This window comes from Carex rostrata, chromosome 2 (genome assembly GCF_964058835.1).
Source record: "Carex rostrata chromosome 2, lpCarRost1.2, whole genome shotgun sequence".
Taxonomy (NCBI): Eukaryota; Viridiplantae; Streptophyta; class Magnoliopsida; order Poales; family Cyperaceae; genus Carex; species Carex rostrata.
Window position 1 is genome coordinate 9,721,801 of NC_135919.1, and position 26,180 is coordinate 9,747,980.

At 34.1% G+C, this 26,180-nt stretch overlaps 3 protein-coding genes and 1 non-coding gene across 5 annotated transcripts; 3 read left to right on the forward strand and 1 right to left on the reverse strand.

The window, feature by feature from the left end:
- Positions 1-1,936: 1,936 nt before the first annotated feature.
- On the forward strand, positions 1,937-7,809 carry LOC144547647 (ATP binding microtubule motor family protein). The gene is made up of 14 exons (XM_078296341.1): positions 1,937-2,259; positions 2,345-2,510; positions 2,926-3,126; positions 3,457-3,628; positions 4,788-4,993; positions 5,281-5,594; positions 5,676-5,727; positions 5,813-5,888; positions 5,962-6,170; positions 6,274-6,456; positions 6,576-6,632; positions 6,762-6,830; positions 6,928-6,966; positions 7,521-7,809. Exons 1-14 carry the CDS (start codon positions 2,084-2,086, stop codon positions 7,563-7,565), a joined length of 1,965 nt encoding a protein of 654 aa, XP_078152467.1. The 5' UTR covers positions 1,937-2,083; the 3' UTR covers positions 7,566-7,809.
- A 757-nt stretch (positions 7,810-8,566) lies between these two features.
- TRNAK-CUU (transfer RNA lysine (anticodon CUU)) lies at positions 8,567-8,639 on the reverse strand. The gene has a single exon. It is a non-coding gene; the product is annotated as a tRNA-Lys (tRNA).
- Positions 8,640-15,569: 6,930 nt separating this feature from the next.
- Positions 15,570-21,521, forward strand: LOC144573622 (protein ESMERALDA 1-like). Of its 2 annotated transcripts, none has more exons than XM_078323403.1 (10): positions 15,570-16,208; positions 16,827-16,896; positions 16,996-17,063; positions 17,168-17,256; positions 17,413-17,610; positions 17,716-17,914; positions 18,012-18,179; positions 18,285-18,452; positions 20,217-20,407; positions 20,776-21,521. In XM_078323403.1, the coding sequence occupies exons 1-10, from the start codon at positions 15,840-15,842 to the stop codon at positions 20,939-20,941; spliced, it is 1,686 nt and encodes a 561-aa protein (XP_078179529.1). In that variant the 5' UTR covers positions 15,570-15,839; the 3' UTR covers positions 20,942-21,521. The 2 variants fall into 2 exon arrangements, with proteins under 2 accessions (XP_078179529.1, XP_078179532.1); XM_078323406.1 differs by having other exon boundaries at positions 15,582-16,208; positions 16,831-16,896.
- Positions 21,522-22,778: 1,257 nt separating this feature from the next.
- On the forward strand, positions 22,779-25,141 carry SOS5 (Fasciclin-like arabinogalactan family protein). Its single transcript, XM_078323393.1, has 2 exons — positions 22,779-24,111; positions 24,907-25,141. The coding sequence occupies exons 1-2, from the start codon at positions 22,858-22,860 to the stop codon at positions 24,907-24,909; spliced, it is 1,257 nt and encodes a 418-aa protein (XP_078179519.1). The 5' UTR covers positions 22,779-22,857; the 3' UTR covers positions 24,910-25,141.
- Positions 25,142-26,180: the final 1,039 nt, after the last annotated feature.

Consider the following 26,180-nt stretch of genomic DNA (forward strand, 5'->3'; position numbering starts at 1 on the left):
CAGGATCTCCACATTCATTTTTTATTCACAAACCTATATTGACACTAAAAAGATATATAACAAAAGAATCAACAAAATCAGCTAAAAAGATCAATATTTAGTTATAAAAGCCTATAAAAGGTTTTATTTATTCATTACTTTAAAATGTATTAAGTTCAAACCACAAAAAACATTTAATTTATTTCCAACATGTTGATTTTTTCTAATCCAAAGCAGTCAATATATTTAGACAAATCACAACAATGGATGATTAAATATGAAGAAATTAAAATTCAGTGATCAAAAACATTTTTTGCTCAAGTTCAACCTCCTATGATATTTAGGTCAAATTTTACAAAACCATCATGGGGAATGATGCTAAAATAAAACTTGTCTATCTTTCATAAAAGAAAAATTGATATCATAAAATCAAACGGCATGGAATCAAATTGAATCAATTTAGGTGGAAAAAATTAACGAATTTGGTTTCTCTTTAGTTTTACAATTTATTAGATTATTAATTTAAGATATACATGGATGTTTCATTCTGCATTATACAATTCAAATATATGTCATTTGACAATATACAAAATAAATCTAAGAATGATAATTAAGAAAGGATGAAAAAGTATTTTTAGAATAGTGCATTTGTTCTTGGCAAAAATAAAATAAAATAAAGGAGTAAAACTAGGGTGCTCTTAACTTTACCAAGTCTTTTTTTGAACTCAATTTTAAAACCCATCAGATTGGTTTCAAATGACGAATCCAAATTATTGAAATTTTTCTACCTTGTGAGTGATGTGACTATATGTGAAAATTTTAAGTTATGATTTAATTTAGTATAAAGTCAAGTGGTCAAACTTAGAAGGTTTATAAATTAATTTTAATATATTCATTGAATGTCTTTTAACCACTTGGCTCTACACAAAATTAATTTAAATTTTTAAAATTTTCGCATGTAGATGCATCACTAGTAAGGTAGAAGGATTTCAACGGTTTAGATTCGTCGTTTGAAATCAATCTGATAAATTTTAGAATTAAGTTCGCAAAAAAACTTGGTGAACTTAGAAACATCATAGTTCTACTCAAAATAAAGGGTATCATTTTATCTCCTCTCTTCTCATTTCTTCAATTACTTCTTTAAAACAACAATAGAGGAGGTGCTTTCTCCTGAACAAATAATTATAAAATATGCTTCTTATACTAGCACCATTTTATTGTTCAACATAATTGTATTAGGATGTCTTGTCCTAAAAATTATTCTAGCACCATTTTAGACGATTAATTTATATAATAGTTAACTAACTAATGCAGAATATTTTTATTATTAGAAGTAATGCTAAAATAAAAATTTGACAAATAGTTCCATTAAGCTCCATCTCTATTATCATAATTCCAGTAGCTTGGATATGCCAGAATTCATATCCTCTGCATTAACTCACCCTCTGTTGATAAATCTGAACCGTCCAAATAAAATCCACACTAATATTAGAAGTCGGTTGGCTCCGATCCTGATTAGACAGCCGATAACTCAAAAAAAATTTGAATAGCTACTTGATCAGAATTTTTGCATTTTCCAATAAAAATTAACGGTCCAGATATACTTAAAACATCATAGAATTCCGTGCAGTTTGAAATGGGAACTGATCTATTTAAAGGGCCGACCAGATGTTCTAATGTACCTCATAAGAAGGGGGCTACTGGGCCGCAGGTTATAGGAGTGCGTATCATCTGAGTCTGAGATATCTCATATTTTGTGTGACCGACGTGTCCGGTGTCTATTCGGGGAAACCGCAAGGGCCAGTATTATTTGAGCTTCGAGATTCGTGCAGAACGTATTTTAACGGTTTTGATTTTCCAGAAAGTCACGCAAAATATGAGATATCTCAGAGGATGCAAATTCGAGGTGATAGTTGCTGGGGGACTACTACCGCAACATTTAATACCTGATGCGTCGCGGATCAGCAGACCGCCTCAGTTCAAATTCGAACCTATTCCCCCCCAACGGCCATATCTAAACTCGCCACGCGATCCATCCGATTCTCTCTCTTTTTTCGTTTTGCTTTCGTTCAACCAAAACCGACACTTTCCCCAGTCTAATTTAATGGCGAATCAGCTCTCATCTTCTCATGTCAGGGTTGTGCTTCGGGTTCGTCCTTTTCTTCCTTCGGAGATCAATCCAGCTTCTGATCCAAAAATCTCTCAGATCCCATGTATATCGATTCTTGATCAGCAGATAACTGGTGAAGTTGCAGTTCGGCTCAAAGATCAGTTCTCCAGGTACTATCAGATCCAAATTATCTAATTCTTGTAATCGGTAATTTATTTCGGTCTCTAAATGTTCCTGTCTAAAATTTCTTTCTAGCCGAAATGAATGCTATAAATTGGATTCTTTCTTTGATCAAGAAGGCCGAGTTGCGCATATTTTCGAGCAGGAGGTCAGCGTACTTATTCCTGGTATCTTTCAAGGAATGAACGCAACTGTGTTTGCTTATGGTGCGACTGGAAGTGGCAAAACCTACACAATGCAGGTGGTAACTGAGTAATTTGAGATTTTTTTTTTTTAAGTTTAACAGCGCTCTATTATATACACAATCCAAGTGCATGAGACGTCCCTTTACTGCCCATTTTTTGCAACAAAATTCATCTCTGTGAAAGACGATCCTGTAATGTTAAGGACTTTAGATCTGCCATAATTATCACAGTATGTATTTGTCTGAAATTTGTAGGTTGTTCACATAAAACAAAATTTAGGTATACAATTCATTTGATACTTTCAAATGTTATTTTCATGACTTATTTCCTAATTGTGGGCATTCAATAAATTTCTTACCCATGTGCATGTCCTATGTATTTTATGATATCTTATGGAATTCATTTGACAATAAATCATTTATATATGTCTCATTTATTAGATTATGATTGGAGACATCTTTCTAGATATAGGGTACAGATGCGGAGCCTGGGATCATACCTTTGGTCATGTCAGCGATATTTTCTATGTGTGAGAACACAAAATACTCGGTTCAAATGTCATATTATGAGGTTTATTTGGATAGATGCTATGATTTATTGGAGCCTAAGGTTAAAGAAGTAATGGCTTTGGATGATAAGGATGGAAAGGTGCAACTTAAGGGTTTATATTGGGTAAGATCATATGTCATTTAATGTAATTTTTCCTAAGTATAAAAACGACATGTATATTGCCATGAAGTTGGAGATTAGGATGTTAACAATTTTTACCACATATAGTTTAACTTGCTCTTATTTTCCTTGTCAAGGCAGAAAAGGTGATTTTGCAATAATGACCATTGCAAAAGCTAAATGAAAAATTAGTAAGCCTCGAAACAGTAATGTGCTATATATTGAAGTTGTGATCTATAACTAGCTCTCTTGTCTTTTTCAATAGTCATACGAATGTGGTTTGTTATTTAAATAGTTCAACAATAATAATGATAATCTTATTATTTTTGATAGGCCTCTGTTAAATCAATGGATGAATTTTTACAAACTTATACAATCGGTGTGCAAAGAAGAAAGGTGGCTCATACTGGTCTAAATGATGTCTCTAGTCGGAGTCACGCAATACTTTCTGTTGCTATATCCAATGGTACTTCTAAAGGAAAGCTTAACCTTATCGACCTTGCTGGTTAGTTTACTCTTACTTTCTTTTTCCTTTTTAGAGGATTACTACATTAACAAGTTCTTATATTGCACATAGCTAGTAGGTTTCAGCTTAATTTTTGGTTGTACATCCTTAGAAGTTGGATTGAAAATATATTTTGTCATCATGCCTAAGCTCACGCTCGTTGTTTATTTTACTAAGCTTTAGGTCTTAGGCAAGATTTTATTTATATTTATGTAAAATTTTAAAGTTACCTACTTACCTACTTCTCTTTGTGCAATTACAAATATTTACTCTCTTTTTTCAATATAAAAACTCTCATATTTATCCTTCTAAAACTGCAAAATATAAATTTCCTCCTCCAAAATAGTAAACATCTTGATCCTTCTAAAACATAAAGACTTTTTATTTTTACCTTATAAAATCTCAAATTTACATATTTCTCTCTCTAAACTTACAAATACCATATTAATACTTGTAAAACATAAACTCTCCAAATAATTTACTCTTTTGCTCGTAATATAAAGCATAAACTCTCCAATTAATTTTAAATCACAAACTATTTGATTCTCATCTAACAATGTTAGGCACAGTAGAAAATATATCGATAGAAGAATAAACTAACTACATGTTAGGACACAATATTTGTAATTTTGTAATTTTCGAACACAAAAATTGCAGAACTCAACATTTCATGTTCTATATTAACTTATTTGCTCTTTTGTCTTTGTATTTCTTAATTGCATCTAACACTGATTGAGGAGAGAGATATGGAGGGGAAAAGTGAGGAAGTGTATAGGAGAATTTTTAGAAGGATATATATGATATTTCTAATTTTAATGGGAAAAATATATAATTTTGATGTTCTGGAAGGATGAATGTGACCGACTATGTGTTTTAGAAGGATACATACCTAATTGCAAATTTGGAGGGTCCGAGTATGTAATTTGAAGTATTAGAAGGGGGTACATAAAATTTTGCCTATATCTTAAGAGCAGGGAACTATTATAATAAATCTAGTATAAGGTAAAAACAAAGAAAGAAGAAAAATATTATCAAGAAGAAGGATATTACAAACATGACCAAAGATGTTTAAGCCGGGCACAAAATATATTGACAATGCAAAAGATTTCTTGTTTAATCTTATCTTTTGGGGATTAATCCAAACTTTGGATCGTGATAGGGAATGAGGATAACAGGAGAACTCAAAATGAAGGGATACGTATGCAAGAGAGTGCCAAGATAAATGAATCCTTATTTGCTCTGTCAAATGTCATATCTGCCCTTAACAATAGGAGGTCATACATACCATACCGGGAAAGCAAACTCACACGTATTCTTCAGGACTCACTAGGTGGTACCAGCCGAGCTCTTATGGTTGCTTGTCTTGTAAGTGTTCTAGACATGTTGATTTAATAGTGACGAACAATTTTGAACAATACAAATTGTCTACTGGGGTTGTCATGTGACCATAAGCGCAAACTAAAAGAAATAAATCAAGTCCAGGTTTGGAAATTGAATAATAAATGTTTGCCACAACATCAGTACACCTAAAATTCTGGTAATTATTTTTATGGCCCCAATTACTGAAGATTATAATTTTTGGCATCTACCCTGTAAATGTTTCGGATTATACTACTCCATTGTATAAACTGTATACTTTTATTATTTTTCAGAATCCCATGTCGTACCAGGAGGCAGTACACACAGTCAGCCTGGCAGCACGATCACGTCAGATAACAAATCACACAGGATCCTCCACAAAGCAGGAGACACCAAAAATAAAGGTCGATATGGAGGCAAAATTACGTGCTTGGCTCGAATCAAAAGGGAAGACTAAAAGTATACAACGATTGGACGGGCTTTTCTCTCCTACTAGGCAAGCTAAAACACCGTCTTCAGTTAATGCGGCAAAAACACAAGGTCTGCTACGGTCATCTCTTAAGAAACGAGACACTACAGAACGAGAGGGGTCGAGAACTAAGAAAAAGTGAGTACAGTATACTTTCATATGCTCTTCTTAAGTGTGTTAATTGACTAAAGTCTAATTACTATTTCCTTTGGATCATAGGATTTCATTTGATTTAAGAATTGAGAGTTCCTCTACTAAGGATGTGGAAAAGGTACATTAACACTTGTCCATTTGTTCTGAATTTACACTTTTTTCATTTGAACATATTAATTGACCCAAATATGAATGTAATATAGTGTGAAAGAGAAGAAGATGGAGGTCTGAATGGCAAAACTCTGAATAAGAATAGTTCGGTTTCCGAAGCTGCTATCTGTAAGTCAGTCACTATGTGTGTAAAAACAATGTAATTCTTCAGAACTCGAAACAAAAACTAATCTTGCTTCAGCTTCCGAATTCTTTCTATATCATTTTGCAGGTGCAACAACACCTTGTAGCAAGGAAAATTTACAATTGGCCCCTTCAAGCCCACCAAAATCGCCAATGCCTGATAACTCTGCTATAAGAAAGGCCCTGTCTCCAATTTCAGCAAACTGTGATCCAGACAAGAGCACAACTCCACTTCTCAAGTTTAATAAGCAAAGTTCAAACCTGAAGGTACTTATTGGTACCAGGCTACCAGCACTTCGTTATTGTATCTGCGTATTATTTATGTTTTAATATTATTTTATACACCAACATCCATCTTCTCAAATGACAGGAATCACTTGTTCAAGATTACCTGCTGCTTTTGAACACTGCTAGCAAGTTAGTGCTTGACCTTATTTCAATCTTATTTCAAATGTATGCTTATAGAAACGCCAAAATTTTCCTTTTCCATCCCTGCAAAACTGGTATAACCTATACATTTTTTTTGCTCCCGTTAGCAGTGCTTCTCAGTCTTGTGCGATTCATGAAGTAATTTAGTTTTCATAGAAAATATGAATTCTAGGATTTATAGACCACAGCATAGTTACTTTTAGAAGGTTGTTAGAAATCCTTTTCCATCATTTACAATAAAAGTCTAACTTGATATATCTTTTTCTCAATGACTACAGGGAAGAGCTTATACAGATAAAGGTACAAGAAAACCAAACTCTTATAATGATTCTCTGATTCTCTGGAACCCCTCTTTCCACTCTGAGTTCAAATTAGATGTCAAAATCAATTGATTTGATTTATTTTAATCGTGGCTGTTTTACTTTTCAGGGCATAGGAGAAAAACGAGCAGAGTACATACTCGAAGAGCGGGAGAACTCACCAGCGCCTTTCAAATCAGTAAGGCGATAAATTTCTCAGCTTTTAGATTAATATAATTTTGTATGTTTGAATATTTCTGAGTTCTCACATTTTGAAAACAACATCAATGTTACAGCTTGTAGACTTGGAGAGGATTGGATTGAGTTCAAAACAGGTAATGCTGCAGTTTTTATTCCCTTTTGAGCTCTAGAAATAATCTACTTGAGTTCTTGGAGTGCATAGGTTGAATTCAATGATAAAATAATGAAATACAGTTTTGAATTCCCATATGGGCCTAGATTCTTTTATTTAATCGATTATTTTGAATTTGGACTTGTATCTGTCCCGGGTTTGATCCACTGACATCCTAATATCCTATCAGCAGCTGATATCTGCAGGGGTGGAACTATGTATTTTACAAACCTTTAATCATGTATATTAAAATTTAATTTAATTTTAATTCTTCTTAAAGTTCCTATATAATTCATCCTCCCTCAAAAAATGTTAAATGTGTGTTTGTAACCTAGTAATTAGAATTCTATTTCGTGTTTGTGGAGACTTGGGTTCAAATCCGAGTAACTACACATATTATGCATTTTACATTTTGACCCCCTTTCTAAATTTTTTAGTTCCACCTCTGAGAATCTGTGATCGGCCTCAACAGTATTGTACATTACCAGATCATGTTTAGATCTTAACCTTTACTGATTCCCTGTGATGTATATCCAGGTTAGGGATCTGTTTCAGCAGGGTGCTCAGCGAATATTTTATTAAGAAAATGAGACTGCGCTTCGGGCTTATATTATTTATGAGTTGCACCTCGCCGCTTAATCCAGTTCAAGTTATTATATTGTACTATATAAATTGATTTATTCAAACCTGTGTGTGATGATAAACTTGCATGTTTCATGTGCTTGTTTTCAGACTATCTGAATTTGATTTATTTGCAGTTCTATTGCGTCTGTAAGGATTAAACTTATTTATGGAATGTGTATGTCATTTGCAATATTTAATAGCTTTTTTTCCAAATGAACCTTTTTGGTTTGTGCTTTTAAAAGGCAATTCCCAGGCATTGTGATTATTGTTAATAACAATCAGAATTGTTACATCTCTCATATAAATCACGTAGATTTGCACTTATCAAGCAAATTCACATCGTTGAAATATTATTATACACCCACGTGTACAATCGGAAATATATATATATATATATATATATATAGAGTACGGCTAACGCGCTTCCTCTAGCATATGGGCCGAAATGCTTCCGGTGAAAATTTGAAATTTCAAAATCCAAAAAGTCGATCTGAACCGTTCATCTCCTTCTACATATTAATATCTGCTTGGAGACCAAATTTTACATTTTTCTGAAATTTTTTACTATTTATTAAGCCACTTTGAAAATCGCTGATCCAACGGTGGCTTAACAAAACAGTAAAACCATTGGATCAACGATTTTCAAAGTGGCTTAATAAATAGTAAAAAATTTCAGAAAAATGTAAAATTTGGTCTCCAAGCAGATATTAATATGGAGAAGGAGATGAACGGTTCAGATCGACTTTTTGGATTTTGAAATTTCAAATTTTCACCGGAAGCATTTCGGCCCATATGCTAGAGGAAGCGCATTAGCCGTACTCTATATATATATTTTTTTTTTTTTATGAAATCCCGTAGTTAAATAGGAAAAAAAAAAAAATTTAATATCATAATCTGCACGAATTCTAATGGCTCTAAACAGGAGGAGGATACCATAATAATAATAAAAATTAATAAATCGCCCACCGTGGGGCTCGAACCCACGACCACAAGGTTAAGAGCCTTGCGCTCTACCAACTGAGCTAGACGGGCTCTCTGATTTGATTTGTTTGAGTATTATTATATTATTATTTATAATGCTTTCTCTATGCATTGATGGTTCAAGTTTGGAGTCTTTTGACGGTGTTTCATCACATTTCCAAAGTTTTGAAGTTGCTACCATCCAGTCAAATTATGGATTGATCGTAAGCTGGCTGGGTTTAATTTCCCTATGTTCTGCAAATGACAAATTTAAATATGAACGCTGTAGACAGTAGGCAAATACTACAAATGACAAATGTACCGTGTAATATTAATTTTCAGACAGCTGAAACTAAATCCGTCATATGTAAAACATTTTATTTTTCGAAAATAGTTCTGTAGTTTTTTCTGTTATAAACTTATAATTGAGTTTAGAATCATTATGCATCATTTCTTTTCTTTATGCCAATGAATCTATTTCGATCAATATACGGGTCCATATAATCATTAAAAGGCCTTCCGCTATCATTTTTAGACTTCAAGTCTTCAATCCATCTGAATTTCAAAAAGTTAAAATCATTCCATTATATCCCCCTGCACCCCTTAAATTCCTTTCAAAAGTTCAGATCATGTTTCGGTCCAGTTCCAAGTTCCAAAACATAAAATCAAAAATTTCAAACTAGGCTCGTAATAAATGAAAGCTCGGCCTTTTTTTAATGTTAAGGTCCTTGAAAACCCAAAACAATTATAACCACACCTCCTAAGGAATTCATATCCTCTACATTAATGGAACGTGCGTTGATCGATCTGAACCGTTCGATTGAATTGGATTGACTTTGATCCTGATCAGACGTCTGAAATGCATTAAACTCAACAGAAGATGCAGACTCCCTCCTAATTAAGCATAGTGACAAGACTCGCGAGAAATTTGCGTTTTATTCTAGTATTATTCGTTTTTTTATATTACCGAACTCCAAATAAAACGCAAAAAAAAAACATATAATGCGTTTTATTCACGAATAAAACGTGAGTAACGGATTATTCACGAGGAAAATGCGAAAAAACGAATTTTTTTAATTATTATTATTATTAATTTTTATTTTTTTTTGGGGGGGGGGGGGGGGGGGGGGGGTGGGTTGGGTTTGCTACTTTAATCTTTATTGTACCAAATCATTCCCGAATTATATCCGAATCATGAATTTTTATTTCCACCAAACCAAACCCGAACTATTCATTTGTCACTATGCTCCTAAGCATTAATACTTTTTATTCATAATATTACAAAAATAAGAAGAAAACAAAGATAAATCCGTAATATCATTTTTTCCAAAATGTTCGAAATAATAAGATCGCAATTATTCGTTGCTTATATGACTGAAGTCAATCTAATACTCTTCAGTTTGTTAGTATCCATTGCTTGTTAGTCTAATTTTAAACATTTTACAAAAACTAATGTTACGAATTTAATTTTTTATTTTTAAAATTTTATAAATATTAAGAAAAATAGCACTGAGCACAATATTTCTGATCTAGTGGTCCATATGATCCACAATACAATTCATCATAGTTTTGACCATAACATCACTTTCGAAGTTACATTAATTCAAAAGCGGATCTAAAACTTAGTCGGATGTGACTTAACCACTTCTTTAATTTCAAAATTTCAGTTTTATATATTGAAATTTAGTTAAATTTTACTTTTAAAGTTTTTTATATAGTCCAATCTCCTTCATGAAATATCAAATATTTACTTAATATTTAGCTGTTAGAGCTCTATCTTATTGGTATAGAAATTTGAGTTCAAATTCCATCTATCATGTATTGTTCGTTTTAAATTTCAGTCACCCTATAAAAAAAAAAAAAAAATTAGTTCCACCAAACACATTGATCAACCATTTTTTTTCAAAAGATGCAAATTACACTTGATACAGTTGTGCACAAAAGAAAAACGATGAATTATTACTTTCAATCAAAAGTGTAAATAGTGTTTATCGCGTCATAACGGAACGGTTAAAAAAGCAACGCTATAACACGATATAACGTTGATAGCACCATAACTTTCATGATAAAAAAAACACTATAGCGCGTTATTTATAACTTTGCTTTCAATCCAAACTAAATGAAGAAAAACATAGCAAGAATAAAAGAGTGAGAACGCGGAGGAGTAGCCTCGCCACTAATTGCGGATTATAGCTCAAGATCAATAAAAGGGTAGAAAAGCAAGGTCCCTGTCGGTTGTTGTTTATTCATCCTAGTTCGTAGTTCCTAGAAAGAAAGGTCCTCTTTTTTTATGCCCCATCGTTTCGATCCAAAATAAATAAGATCGGATCGGATCGGATCGGATCGTATATTCGTATGATGTTACTCCGAAGTCAGAAGAGATGTTTCAGCTTTTAATGTGTGATTTAATCTGTCGTTTACAAATTAAAAGATCCTAATTTGAAAAAAGAAGATGCATAAGAGAGAATGAATCCTGGTGCGGTGCATATTTCGAAATCAAATCTACTGTTCATTTTTTTAGGAAAGTAAGAATATAATTTTTTGAGTGAGTCTATGGTACTATGTATATTACGATTTGTTACTGTGTCACGGCTCTATATTTGAGTTTTCAAATTCTAACGGTCGAGCCAAATCGTTCATCTTGTTCTCCATATTAATATGTGTTTGGAGACCAAATTTTACATTTTTTGAAATTTTTTTTACTATTTTTTTAGATTTATTGAAAATTACTGTTTTTGGATGATCTAGAATTTTCAGATTAAGTGATTTTCTAAATATCTAAAAAAAAGTAAAAAATTTTCAAAAAATGTAAAATTTGGTCTCCAAACACATATTAATATGGAGAACAAGATGAACGGTTCGGATCGACCGTTAGAATTTGAAAACTCGAATATAGAGCCGTAGCACAGTAACAACCCGTGATATGCATAGTACCATAGACTCACTCAAATTTTTTTTTCTCCCAACAGTTCAATTTTTAAAAATTTTAATATTAATATTTCGGATTTGGAGATAAAATCTGTTTATTTTTTTCCTTCTCTTAAGAATGTATGAACAGTTGATTTTTTTTATTTTTATTTTTTATTTTAAGAAAAGCAGATTCTCATCCGTATCCTTCTGATTCAGCTGAAAATGTGTCAATGTATGTAGAATTCGTATCCTCTGCATTAACTCAAAAGAGAATATTTTGAGTTTATAAATCTCAACTGTGTGATTTTAAACATAGTCAATTCAAATTCTGCCTATAACACGGGGCTCTTTAATATTAGTGTAGATATAATTTAAACGAATCTTAAAGCATATTGGACGGCTGAGATTCATTAACTCAAAAGATTTCCTTTTGAGTTAATGCAAAGGATACGCATTCATGTATGTACTACTAGAAATACAGTTATACAGAGAGATTTTTAATTTATAGAAATTATAATAAAATAATAGAGAAAAAGGAAAAGAATACCTCAGAAGTTCCATACACATATGGATCAGAGAAAAAAATTCCGGTTCAAAGTATTGATTCAAACTTTGAACCGAACAAATTTCTTCCAGTAATTTTTTTTTTTTCAGGTTGTTTTGGATCCACTGTGGTCTATGGTAAGTGATCCTACTTCCCATTTTCTATGTAATGTCATTGTCCACATGTTGTACAATTATCAAAGGCCACATAAAATTCAAGACAACTGAAAAAAAATTACTCTTTTGAATCTGAAGAAAATTTTGTTGAAAACTGTGAAGACAAATGTAATGGGTCGAAACCCATTGAACTTTTCACGGATGAAAAAAAGGAAAATTGAAAGATACGGTTTTTGGCTTTCTCCAACTACCACTAATATTACCTAGATTAAGTCTCTTTCTAAATTTTCTCTCTTTTGATCAAATCCATCCACATACATTAGAAAATCTTATAAATTAATGTATGAAATTGTAAAAGAGTTTGAAAGAGAGTGTTATTGACTTGATTAATTATCTCTTATATTGTAAAGACTCATTATAGTAATTTTGCAGTGTGCTCCTGTAGTTTTCTCCCATAAGGTTATGTAAAATCTAATGTTTCTCTTTTATTTTACGTGCTTGATTATTTGTTGTGGTTGCTTTTCTTGTGCATTCGGTATTTTTTTCATTTAGCTGAATATTAGTGTATACCCACAAGGTGTTCTACAAAATTACACCTTTAACGCTTCCACGATGTCATTCTCAGCAATTTTTCTAGTTCATCTATATATTGAAATTTCAAAGTACTCTTTCTCTTACTATCTCTTATTTTGTAATATTTTTTATAAATAAAAAATTACAAAACTAGTAGGGTTTTGGAAAGGCTTGCTTACCTCTGATTATTATTTTTAAATATATATTTGTTGTCATTTACTTCTTCTTTTTTAAAAGTTGCAAAAAATATATGTGTTTAAAATAATTATTACAAAACTAGTAGGGTTTTGGAGAGGCTTGCTTACTACCTCTTATTATTATTTTTAAATATATATTTGTTGTCATTTACTTCCTTTTTTTTAAAAAGTTGCAAAAAATACATGTGTTTAAAATAATTATAGAATAGTGCCCTATCTTATTAATTTTGCATCACCCTTTATAATTTGCTGGCATCGCTACTGAGTCTTGACACGGAAGGAAGCATAGAGCACCGCTTTACGCCTCTATCTACCTCCTACATTAGCAACCACCTAATTAGCAGAGGCGGAATTAGAAAACTTTAATAGAAGTGACTAAAAGTTAAAATACATAATGTGGTGAGTGAGATTTGAATCCAAAACCTCTCAACTAGAGGATAAAGCTTTAACCACTAGACTACAAGTAAACATTTAGTTATTATTAAGGGTCTAGACTATATAGAAAGTTCTGAAAAATTAAAATTCAATTAAATTTAAATATATATAACTAAAATTTTGAAATCATAGAGGTGACTTAGTCACCTTTCCAATACACTGAGATCCGCCTCTGCACCTTAGCTACTAATACCTGACACCCTGATTGAGTGATATCTCACAAAAAATATATGGTTTGTAATGCAGATTTTTCTAGGATAATTGAATGTTCTAATATTGGAAATAAGGGTTTCACCATGGTGTTTTTCTTTTCAGATATATGAATTAATGAGCATTAAATGATGATATATTAACTATTATTGATCTATTATCGCTCCTTTATCAAATTAGTATTTCAGTTTTCAGATAAGAAAAATCAACAACGGAAAAGAACACCATTATATTTTTTTTTTTCTGTACAAGAGAAGTAAGCAAAATAACTCTAAAGAAAAAATTATTATTTGTTTTCTTTTATATTAACTAGTCATATGTATTCAGATATTTTCCAAAAAAAATAAATTGAAGTTAACATTAACCTGTTTTCTGCTATGATAAAACGCTAATTTGAGATTTATATTTATGAATTTTGCTGATTTTGTAATTAAAAAATGAAGCAAAAATTTCCCGGCTAAAATTGATTGTTGGTTATAGGATGAGTAATTAGCGCATACATTTTGTTTTTCTGGTTCAGTTTTTCTCATTGTTCGAACAATGAAATAATTTTATTTTTGTTTATGCTATTTGAATTACTTCGGAGAACTTGTGGCAAGAAAATAGAAAAACATACGAGTTTATGGGGACGAAAGATACACAAAAAAAAAAAGGTCTTTAAAAGAGTTCCACGCTTCTTTAATAAAATCACTAATAAACCAAACTATTTTCAAACTTCATGTGTTTTTTTTTTCTAACAAAAATAATATCGTTGTAATTATATTCAAAATTATTCTTAATTAATTAGTGTCACTTTAGTTGTACCTTGTACGTTACTTACAGGCTCATACAAACTCTAATCCTTTTAGTTTTAAATTCAGAAACAACAATACGTCATAGAAAATTATGGGTGGATGGAAGTTAGAATAGCTAGAATAGTAAAATTTAAGAACAGCGAATGAGAATAGAAAATAAATAGTGATTTTCAGATTAGCATAAAAATGGTGCTATTCGGATTAATAAAAATATTGTTTGAATTGTAATTTGGAATAGTGAATAGCTGTGACCGATAAAGTGTTAACAAGGTGCTAATTAAGAGAAAAATAGACAAGTGGGGTCTCAAATGAATTGTCACGACGTGGGGATAACAAAAGTTATGTCAAATTTATAATTTCGGAACTGTGTTACCGAAAATCCGACATAGAAGTATTTTTTTTTTCTTTCTCTTCACACTTTTGAACAGTAGCTATTCCAACATTTACAAGGAATAGAGAATAACAGCTATTCTAACTATTCCGAATAACAAAAATGTTGTTTGAATGCACATTACTATTCCGAATAGCCCCTAATCTAGAATAGTCCTCTATTCTAACAATTCTCATTTCATTTAAACATAGGTAGATTTAGTTTCTTTTACATTAAATTATTTATTTGATGCTGATTGCACATTCACGGCCTTAAAATAAATGTTTGAATTTGTCAGTTAGTCTACAATTATTCTTACGTACATAGTTTTTAAATTGTCTTATCAGAAAACAGGAATTTTTAATTTCTTTAACAAAACATGACAAAGAATGAAAGAATCGACGCAAAGAATTCCTCTTAGATTCATTATAATATTAGTGCCATGCACATCGTCCTCTCCAGTTCTACGCACTGGAGAGAAACAGGACACCAGCTCCCCCTTCTTCCTGTCTCTCAGCACGGCGGCACGGCGTCAGTACTCACTTTTGAACGAAAGATGGTTGTACAGCCGCGTGCTTAAAACTATTCAATTTCAACGAACTATACACTGATAAAACTTAAAAAGACTAAAAATTCACGAATACCAAAAACTGATATAAGACTAGTGGCAAACAAGTCCATATCCTCTGAGGTAACAGAATATTTCGATTTATATTTCTACCGTCAGATAAACTGGCGCAAGCGTAAAAGAAGATCTAACGGTCCATATTTAAACATAAAGTTTCTGTTACATCAGGGAAATTGAATTCAGTGCGACACTGCAAAGCATATTGTCCTCTCCAATTCGACACACTGGAGAGGAGCTGGCAGTCAGCTTCCTGTCTGTCTCCTTCGTCTCTCTCTCTCAATTCTTGAAGCCCACTGTCCCATTTTTCAACAAAAAAAGGTTGCACAGCCGCATACTCAGAACTATTCAAAACTCAATGAACCAATAAGTTACTAAATTTTGCGAATACCAATAACTGAATAACAAGTCAAAAAACCCTAACCCTCGATTCCAGCCCCAATATTTACACTTCTACATAGACAAATCAGCAAACCCAACTCCTCTCCAGCTCATCCGATGCAACCCAAGTTCAACCGCCTATTGAGCGGGAGTTCCACGCCATCTCCTCCCACGTCGCCGCGGCGTTCCTCGCCAAGAGTTCATCGGAGAACAGCCAAGCTAGGCGGCGCCGTACGCCCGCCTCCGCCTCGGAGTCTGGTACAGCGGGTGGCAGGGGCTGTGCTCTCGCTGCTACTGAGGAGGCAAGCGGTGTTTCTCTTCGCGCCACTGATCTATGTAGGAATGATGATTTTCTGTGTGGGGACGATCTCGCTTGAGAGCATGCCTCGAATCATCTCCAGGCCGGCGCCGGGCTCAGTTTACCGGAGCCCACAGCTGTACCGCCGATTGAAAGCTGACATGGATGCTGATAACTCCACTGATGCAGTATGTGTGTGTGTGTGATTCCTTTAAATTGTTTAAATGTTCTTGATTCAATTATCTGTAATTTTATTGTTATTTTGATTAAGTTGTCTTAGGTTGATTTGGTCTCCTTTAATAAAAGATTGCATCTTTAAATTGGCAATGTGGAGATCCTTTGATGTCGTTAGGTAAAAAAGATCCCTTTTGATATATAGAAAATTATTGAACATAGTGTTTTGGTGAATAGGATATTTCTCAATTAGGTACCCTCCATTGGCTGCCAATTTTTAATAATTAAGGTAAGATCGTGATTGTTGGATGCACAACTGTTTAAATTAGTATATTTGATTTAAGTCAAAACAATCTAAACTGGAAGAAGTTTGCAATGTGGATGATTATATTTTTTCTTGGAAATTAAATAATAAACAGTGCCAATATCTTTCTCTAATTAGGTCAAAGGGGATATAATATTACTTGCACAGCAAGGTAGGATAGAATCATGAAACTTACGCACTAAGCATCAGAAAATTCATGTTCTGTTTTCCCTTTTCTTGTTTTTCATTTACACCTTTTTATTTATGTGATGTTGCCCTTTTCGTGAGTACGTTTTTTGTTTTGTATTAAGTTCTGAAATTTGTGTAGCTAGCAACCATATGGAAGCACTCTTACAAAGGTGGTAGCTGGCGACCATGCATCAATATGAGCACCAATGGTAGTATAATTGTTGCTTTTTATCTCTGATATATTATTTATTATTTGTTATTGACATAACATGGTATATGATTTAACATTCGTCTGTCAATCTTAACAGAATTGCCTGAATCAAATGGTTATATATACATAGAGGCAAACGGAGGCTTGAATCAGCAAAGAACTTCGGTGTGTGTGTTTTTTTTCCATTCCTCACTTTTCTTAGCTGTTAATGATTTCTTTATTTTGGATAATACAATTGTTCTGATTTATATTTCCATTTCTTTATCCAGATATGTAATGCTGTAGCAGTAGCTGGCTTTCTTAATGCAACCCTTGTAATCCCAAATTTCCACTATCACAGCATCTGGAGGGATCCTAGGTACAGAATTTTTTTTTTAAATCCGCTATCGCGATCTTGTTGGTATCTCGGATACCAGATATGTTACTGTTATGTGCATTGGTTTATTTTTGTATAAGCAATAAATTGGTTGTCATAATTTTTTTGTTAATCTATTCTGATTATTTGTTTAAACAGCAAATTTAGAGATATCTATAATGAGGAGTACTTCATCCACTCTCTGAAAAATGATGTCCGCATAGTTGATAAAGTGCCTGAGTTTATAATGGAGAGATTTGGACACAACATGAGCAATGTCTTCAATTTCAAAATCAAAGCTTGGTCTTCCGTTGAATTCTACACCAATTTTGTTCTCCCCAAGTTAATTGAAGAAAAGTAAGTTTATATTTGACGTACCTTTCCTAGGCATATTTGTATCTTAGCTACTTGTTGTTTTTTTTTTTTAAATGAAGCTACTTGTTTTTTTTTTTTTAAATCCAGGCTGGTAAGGATATCTCCGTTTGCAAATAGGCTTTCATTCGATGTACCTTATCCTGTTCAAAGGCTGAGATGCCTTGCAAATTTTGAGGCTCTTCAGTTTTCAAATCCTATCTCTACATTGGCTGACAAATTGATTTCTCGTATGAGAGAGAAAAGTGCCAATGGAAAATATGTAGCTGTGCATCTTCGTTTTGAAGAGGTAACTAAATAAAATTTTCTGTTATTATTTTATTTATTTTTTAATTTATTTTCATCTAATTATGCAGTGGATTAATTTCCTTTGTGAACTCTTGTAGGATATGGTGGCATTTTCATGTTGTATATTTGATGGAGGCGAAGAGGAAAGAGAAGAAATGAATGCAGCACGAGAAAGGGGCTGGAGAGGGAAGTTTACTAAACGGGGCCGTGTCATTCGGCCAGGTGCTATACGTCTAAATGGAAAATGTCCTCTTACACCTTTGGAGGTAAACTATATGATTTCTTATAATGAATTTCCAATCTACTGATATAAAAATTATTCTCTTCTGTCCCTAAGACCCTAACATTATCTCTTGTTTACGATTCTTTAGGTTGGTTTGATGCTTCGTGGTATGGGATTTAGTAACAATACTGCAATTTATCTGGCTTCCGGAAGAATCTATAGAGCTGAGAAGACAATGGGTCCTCTTTTAGAGATGTTTCCTTTTTTGCAAACGAAAGAGTCTTTGGCTTCAGCTGAGGAGCTTCTTCCTTTCAAGGTATATTTGACTTCCACGTAGAATCCATATCCTCTGAGGTAACAGAATGTTCCTGTTTAGATCTGGACCATCCAATCAGAATCCGGGCCAATCTGGCCTGAGTTGGAATGCATGGGCCCCTTTAATATCATGTGGATTCTGATCAGATGGTCCGGATCTAAACAGAAATATTCTGTTACCTTAGGCGATATGAATTCTTGCATGTAGGGGTTAATGATGTCCGGTTGAAAACAGTTGTATACCAACCTGATTATAATTGGCTTGCATCTTGGTACGTTTTCAGGTGAACCCACCCATAAACTCTGACAACCTACCTCTTTCATATGTTTTTTTTTTGTTAATTTTTTGTATTTGTTTTTTGGTATAGCAATTATCACCACAGGTTACAAATTGATAAATGCTACATAATTCAATGGGCAAGCAATTAATATATTTAACTAATGGAAGCAAAATAAGTGCCTCAACTAAATGAAATCAGGATTTACAAAAACAAAAGTATGATGAAAATACTTGAGATTAGGAAGAACTGGATTTGGAAGAACTGCAAAGACTTGAGATTAGGAAGAACTGCAAAGACTTGAGATTAGGAAGTAGGATTTGATGGGAAAAACAAATTCAATAAAACTCTTCTTGTCAATGTAATTATCTATCATCCATTATTGCCAGTTTGAGAGAATTTTGTACATCACAAAGTGAATTATTTAAAGAAGTACATATGTTTGTTTTATGATGGACAAAGAATAAAGTAAAATGTATATATAAATCCATTATCTCTTACTGTTTTATGATAGGTTGTTAAGAAAGGTTTCCACTATCTCTTACTGTTCTAGCACCAACAGAAACGCAAATATTTACTAAACTTTTCTTGCCAAGGATTGGTCAACACAAGGGAAAGAAAAAAGAAAAGAGGACAATACAACTGGAAACTTAATAATTGGTGGTATTGAGGAAAGTGTATTTGCTAACTAAATGAACCGCAATATTTCCGTGTTCAGTTCCATATGATCCTTAATTAAAACAGAAATTTCAATACAGATGGCCTAATCTTTGTAAAATTGCAGTATTGATGTCTCCCTTGCAGTTCTTACTCATACATTGTTAAAAGAGGCTCGGTACTATGCATAGTGCACATTGATCTGTTCAATGAATTGATATCTCTAATTTCAAGGTTCAAATATTCGATCCGAACCACTCAACATGATCTCCATATAATAGTGTACTTGGAGGTCAAATTTTATATTTTATTTTTTTTACTATTTTTTAGATTGGTAGAAAATCATTACTTTCAGATGGTTCAAAATCTTTAGATCAAGCGATTTTCTACCTATCTGAAAAAATAGTAAAAAGAATTCTAAAATAAAATTTGGCATCCGAATACATTTTCATATGGAGATTATTTTGTGCAATTCGGATCGACTATTGGACTTTAAAAATGGGGATATAAATACATAGTACAATTGTACAAACCAATGTGCGCTACGCATAGTACCGTAACCTCACTTTATATTACCTTAAAGAAAACATGTACTGAGGGTTTTCTGCCTGTTTCAGTAAACCTAATATTTGTAATAGAAACAAATCTCTTTTTAATGCACAATTTGCCCCTAATTGTTTTGATGCTAAACAAAAATATCCTGTCCTGGTGGCAGTTATCCATGACAACTGTCTTTGGTAAAAGTATTCTGCACATCTGACACTTGTGGGAGCTTCTACGAGTTATCCAAAAAATTGCCATCTCTAATTTCTTTAAATTTTTGTATGCAGAATTTCTCATCAAGGATGGCGGCTATAGACTACAGTGTGTGTCTACACAGTGAAGTTTTTGTGACTACTCAAGGCGGTAACTTCCCTCAATTTCTAATAGGCCACAGGAGATATTTGTATGCTGGCCATTCTAAAACTATCAAGCCTGACAAGCGAAAATTGGCACTCTTGTTTGACAATAAAAATATCGGGTTTGCTTCACTTTTGATCTCTCTTTTTCTACTTTCCTATGTAGAATATGGTTAATTTAGATAGATTCTCTGTTTGCGACGCCTTCTTTGTGGTGCCCTTGTAAGAGGCCATATTCTGTAACACACCTGATGCAATCACTGGATTTGAGCGGTTGATCTGCATCAAGATCACACTTGCTTGAATCTCAATGCAGACAGATAGCTCAGATTCTGTGAAATAGTGGCATAGTTGATAGGATATTCAAATTCGTCCTTGGAGCTTTCAATATATATCAAACCAGTACTCGTTCTAAACTTGTAGGTGCATTTTGCCTCTTGATCTAACTTGTTTGATCATTATAGAATTTTTGTTCTCTTGTAATAAGCAGATGGAAGGCACTTAAACGGCAGTTACTAAGCATGAGAATGCACAGCGACTCAAAAGGAATAGAGATAAAGAGACCTAATGACTCAATATACTCCTACCCATGCCCTGACTGCATGTGCCGGTATAACAAAACTGAAGCCCTAAGACCACCCCCGCAAAGCAGATAGCATCAACCAAACCCTAATCAAAGTAATAGAAGATCCCCTCTGCAAAACTCCAAGCTGACTTAACCTAATATCTCCATTCAATTCATTCTTTGTGAATGGTGCACACCGATCAGTGTACTATCGACTCTGCTGAGGTGCGTGCAAGTCAAATTCATATGCAAATTTGATCTGACATGACATCCCAGCTATTGGTTTGTATAGAAGGAAAGAGAATAACAAGTTAACAAAAGCTCATGCTCTCAAAGCAGTGACCAGATGTATACTAGGAGCCATGCCAGTAAAAGCCTTTTTTTCTGTGTTTTTTCTTGTTGTCACAGGTAGGTTTTCCATGATTTTTTTGGTTTTTTGTTTACTGTTTCTATCATGTTACTAGGTGACTATCATGTTACTAGGTGACCATTCTCATTCTTTGATGTAATGCGGCATGCAAAATTATACAGGTGCAAGAGAGAATTAGAAATGAGCTCTGCATGACTGCATGTGTTGTTATTCTATTACTGGCACCTCCTGTGAAACCTTACTAACTTTTTTAGGTGCCATGTCCGAAAGAAATCAATTTCCAATACCTCGAGTTCATTAATTGCATCACTTTATGTTTCATTTTGTAGTTTATGATATACATGAGTTCATGATACTCCAAATCAGTGCATAGAATATTTTAAAAGTACCATATTCTAATCAAATTGACCTATTGTGCTATTAGTTCTTTGGTAAGATAAAACATGGTGATTTAATAACTTCTTTTTTAATTATACTGGAATAAAATAAAATAACACAGAATTCAATTTGACCCTGATCCAGACAAGTGGTCCCCACCGCACCTCGTTGAAATTTTCATGTTAAGAGCCGTTCTTGTTTACTTTATTTCATTTATTATTTAAGGCTACAATATTTGTAATAAAAAAAATTAGATAGAATAAAAACTCAATTGATCTTTCTATAATAGATTATGACATTTTCCTTTCGCTCCTACCGACTTAAAAGGTGATTCAAAAACTGCCATTGTAATATTTTTTAACACTTGCAATGTGATATGTGTTATATTGTGCCTAATTTTGCAATGTAACATGCATCTATCTCTGGTTTGTGAACTTTTTGGTTGATGCATCAATATTTGATGTCCTTTTTTGTTTACATACTGGTGACTTCAACACAAGTCGTTGCTTGTTTTGATAATTTGTCATCAAATAATAAACTATTTATTTCCTGTACATTGGAAAACAAAACAGTTCCGAACAAAAATAATACAGTAGGAAGCTGAAGTAAAAAAAAAAAGAAGAAGTAAAAGAGCGCTTTCTTCTTCTCAATGAAATTAGAACTTTTTAACTGGCGCTGGCACATGTATCTTTTGTCAACATAGACCACTGGATTTACTTTTAGGCTTTTAGCTGTATTGACTTTGATAGTTAACACAAATTATGAAATGGTTTCTTACTTTCTTTTTAGGTGCAGGGGTTACAAATTTGACCAATACGGAATTACGGATAGTCCAGATTTGGGTTCTCCTGACGAGGTGCACCTATTTAAATTATTTTAATTAACTATCCATTATCTAGCCTGCTTATTAATACTTAGAAGTTGGGATTAACTTAATTTGCTCCTTAAACAAACACAAGGAATCTCCTATTCAAGATTATTTAATTATCCGACTGTCTGAGTTGGAGAAATAGTGATTTTGTATTATTAAATCTATTCGTGATATTCTTTCTAATGAAATCACCAAAGTACACTCCTCCATACCTCAATTTCACCAAACCACCATAAATTTTTCCTGAAAGATAAAAAAGAATTTAGTAATTAAAACAAAAATCTTATTAGGCTCCCCCACACCATCTTCTTCCCCACCGCAGTCTCTCTCCCACTCACACTTTCAAGTGAGGGAAGAAAGAGTAGAAGCAGCAAAAGAATCCACCAAAATGCAACAACATTTCCTCCAAATTTCCCATTTCACCCCTATCCTTTTCCTTATTTCCCTCCTCCTACCCTTCGCCACATCAACGATCAATATCACCTCTCTCCTCTCCACTTTCCCCGATCTCTCTGGCTTTAACCGCCTTCTCTCTTCAACCTCCGTCGCTAGCGAGCTTGCTGGACGCTCCTCCATCACCCTCCTCGCTGTACCTGACCGGTATCTGTACCAATCCGAGATCGCCGCCCGTTCTGCCTCAGTCGACATAGCCGATGTGTTGCGGTATCACATTCTCTTACAATACCTCTCTCCCACCGACCTTCACACTGTACCGGCTTCTGGTAAGCTAATTACCACTCTGTACCAGACCACTGGCCGTGCCACTGCTAATTTTGGTTCTCTCAACCTCACCTCCATTGATGGAAAACCCATGCTTAAATCCCCAGCTCCTTTTTCTCCTTCCAATACCACTATCCTTTCTCTCATCACTACAGTTCCGTATAACATCAGCATTTTCACTGTGGATTCCCTGCTTTTACCATACGGCTTTGACTTGACGGCGTCTGGCTACATGCACCCGCCAATGTCGGCCATGAACATCACGAGAATTTTGATCGAAGCACGTGGATTCAATGTGGCAGCTTCCATGCTTGAAGCCTCTGGTGTGGCCGCTGAGTTAGAAGCGGATGAGCATGGGGCTGGAATTACTGCATTTGTACCAACTGATGAGGCTTTTGCTGGTCTACCCGCCACTGAACGCCTCCAGTCCTTGCCGGCGGATCGCAAAGCTGCGGTGCTCCGGTTCCATGTACTCCATTCCTACTACCCTCTTGGTTCACTCGAGTCCATTGTGAACCCGGTCCAGCCGACTCTCGCTACTGAGGATACAGAGGCAGGTAGATTCACATTAAACATTACCCGGGTTAACGGGTCGGTAGCAATTGACACTGGTGTGGTGCAAGCATGGATAACCCGGACCGTGTTCGATCAAAATCCTGTGGCAATCTTTGCAGTATCAAAGGTGTTGCTTCCTCGGGAGATGTTTGGGAAAGGACGGGGAGAAGGGGTGGTAGCTGCAGTGGCCCCGATGGCTGGTGGTGGGGCCGGGTCTGTTGGAGTGCCGCCGCAAGTGGCTGAGATGCCGCCGACAAGAATTTCATCTCCACCTGGGATGAGAGGTGAAATTGTATCAATTGCTGGTATCAAAACATGCAGGTGTGGATGGATAATTTCGTGTATAGGAGTTTTGCTGTCTTTGCTGGTATGAGATATGTTTTTTTTTTTTTTTTTTTTTTTGCCCTTTCTTTCAATGTGGTCAAGTTTAGTTTTTGATGTTATTTTTTAATTTTACGGTTCCTCTTCTCTCTATTTTAATTTGGTCGGTTTGTATCTTTATTGGTGGGTAAACTGTACAAGAGAAATTTTTAGGGGGTGGAGGGAAAATATGTAACACATTGGATCTAGGTGAAAAAAAAAATCTTTCTTACGTATAGAACAAAAGTTCCTTTTTTTTTGGGCATTACTATTTCGAAATAAATATATTTGAGAATAAGTCTTTAATAAGACATCACCAGTTTAAAAATTCGGCTGAAGAATTTTTATGGGTGTTTAAAATTGAGAGGTTTGATCTATTTTGTCTCAAAATTTAATGCACTTTGTTGTGATAAAGAATTTTTCTTCAATTTTATGTTTCGTAATGCAATTTTTTTTTTGTTTCTTCTTTTAGGCTTTTACCCTTTGATTTATCTTTTCGGGTAAGACATACAGCTAAAAAGGCAAAGGTTTCAAATTTTACTGAAATGGATAGCTAGTTCTTTTTTCTTCTCCGCTAGTTCAGGTCAAGATTCGAGGATTTAAAGTTTTTAAACATCTATAATAGACATAAATTTATTGCGATATCTAATGAAGATATCTGTCAGTAAACTAATACAATTGGGTCCTTTTAAATATTGGATATCAGAAAGCCGCCAATCTTTCAGTACTTTGTTTTTTACTGCTTTGCTCCTCCTGTCTGCGGTAACCTGACAGCGAGTGAGCTGACCCGAGGTATGTTTAGTGAGCTGGCCGGGAGATTGATGCCACCTGTCCGCGTCCTTTGCGACAAATTCTTACATGCACTTGGAGTATACACGGTGTTTATGTTCGCTTTTGTTATTTGGCGGGGCCTGCTTTTTCAGAGTTTCATAATCTGTGGTCCAGGCGCTCGTAGCATTTTCCAATCTCAATCTCCTGATTTATTGTAATCATCTCTAGTATTTTTTACCGGAGGTGTCCTTTTCTCATGAACTTAAATCAGATTCAAAATTTGGTGGAATTTTATTTTTCTAATTGTGATCAAAGCAGAATTTTGATGAGTCAAAGTCAAAGCGAATTAGATATCTTGTATTTTGAGTTTTGGTAATATATATGATTTGCACGTCGGATTACCATGAATTTTTGTTGAGCTTTATTTTTAGGCTATAGAGAATTTTTGTTGAGTTTTATCTGAGCCTAATTCAAAATATTTGTTGGATAGATTTTGAATAATGAATCTCCATATATGTTAAATTTATTAAAGGTTTACCTTTTTTACTCTAAAATAAGGGATTAAAAAATAATGTACAATAAATTTATACATAATTTCCGTGCTTTTTTTCTTTAATTACTCTACTGTTGATATCGTCGTTACTCGTTACTACACTGATACATCATGGGGCTACCCATGAGCTGGAGGATTCTGTACACTAAATTCGCCAATTTAGACATCTGACTGTAGACTGTAGAGTAGAGGACCTAGAGGCTTTCAATAGAAGCCAGATTTTCTGAGGCGCATAGAAACGTTACTAACTAATTACCGCGTGAAGAACTCTGACAGATGGTCTCCACAGAAAGAAAACTACTCTCCAAATTAAAACTGACTGGTGGGGTCTGACTGTTAATAAGAATTCCCCATAGATATTTGTCCAAGAAAAAACACTACCCGAGGATAAAAATATTGACAGAGCCAAGTTGACTTCATGCAACGTACAATCAATAATGACAAAAACAAAAATACATATGAACGTACTGAATAAAATCAAACTAGATCTGTCAATATCTTTGTCCGTACCAGCTCCGGGGATTCTAGTTTTTAGAGACTTCTGCCTTTTTCAGAGTCCTTTGTAGTGGGGCCAGTGAGTATGGGCCCACGGTTCTGATGAAACATATTTTGTATTTTTTTCAAAAGAAACGTGGGCTCAATGGGCCCAGTAGCCCAGCTGGATATTTTAGGTCAGATATGGATCGTTGCGCTTGAAATGGAGTCATCACGCTTTCATTTATAATCCCTTGCCATGACATGTGGGTCCAGGC

Excerpts from the sequence above, each read along its gene's own strand:
- LOC144547647 (XM_078296341.1), top strand. The coding sequence starts at position 2,084 with ATGGCGAATCAGCTCTCATCTTCTCATGTCAGGGTTGTGCTTCGGGTT. Across the intron at positions 2,260-2,344 it reads CTCAAAGATCAGTTCTCCAG|CCGAAATGAATGCTATAAAT; the intron begins GTACTATCAGAT and ends ATTTCTTTCTAG. Across the intron at positions 2,511-2,925 it reads GCAAAACCTACACAATGCAG|GGTACAGATGCGGAGCCTGG; the intron begins GTGGTAACTGAG and ends TTCTAGATATAG.
- LOC144573622 (XM_078323403.1), top strand. The coding sequence starts at position 15,840 with ATGCAACCCAAGTTCAACCGCCTATTGAGCGGGAGTTCCACGCCATCT. Across the intron at positions 16,209-16,826 it reads CTGATAACTCCACTGATGCA|CTAGCAACCATATGGAAGCA; the intron begins GTATGTGTGTGT and ends AAATTTGTGTAG. Across the intron at positions 17,064-17,167 it reads TGAATCAGCAAAGAACTTCG|ATATGTAATGCTGTAGCAGT; the intron begins GTGTGTGTGTTT and ends TTCTTTATCCAG.
- SOS5 (XM_078323393.1), top strand. The coding sequence starts at position 22,858 with ATGCAACAACATTTCCTCCAAATTTCCCATTTCACCCCTATCCTTTTC.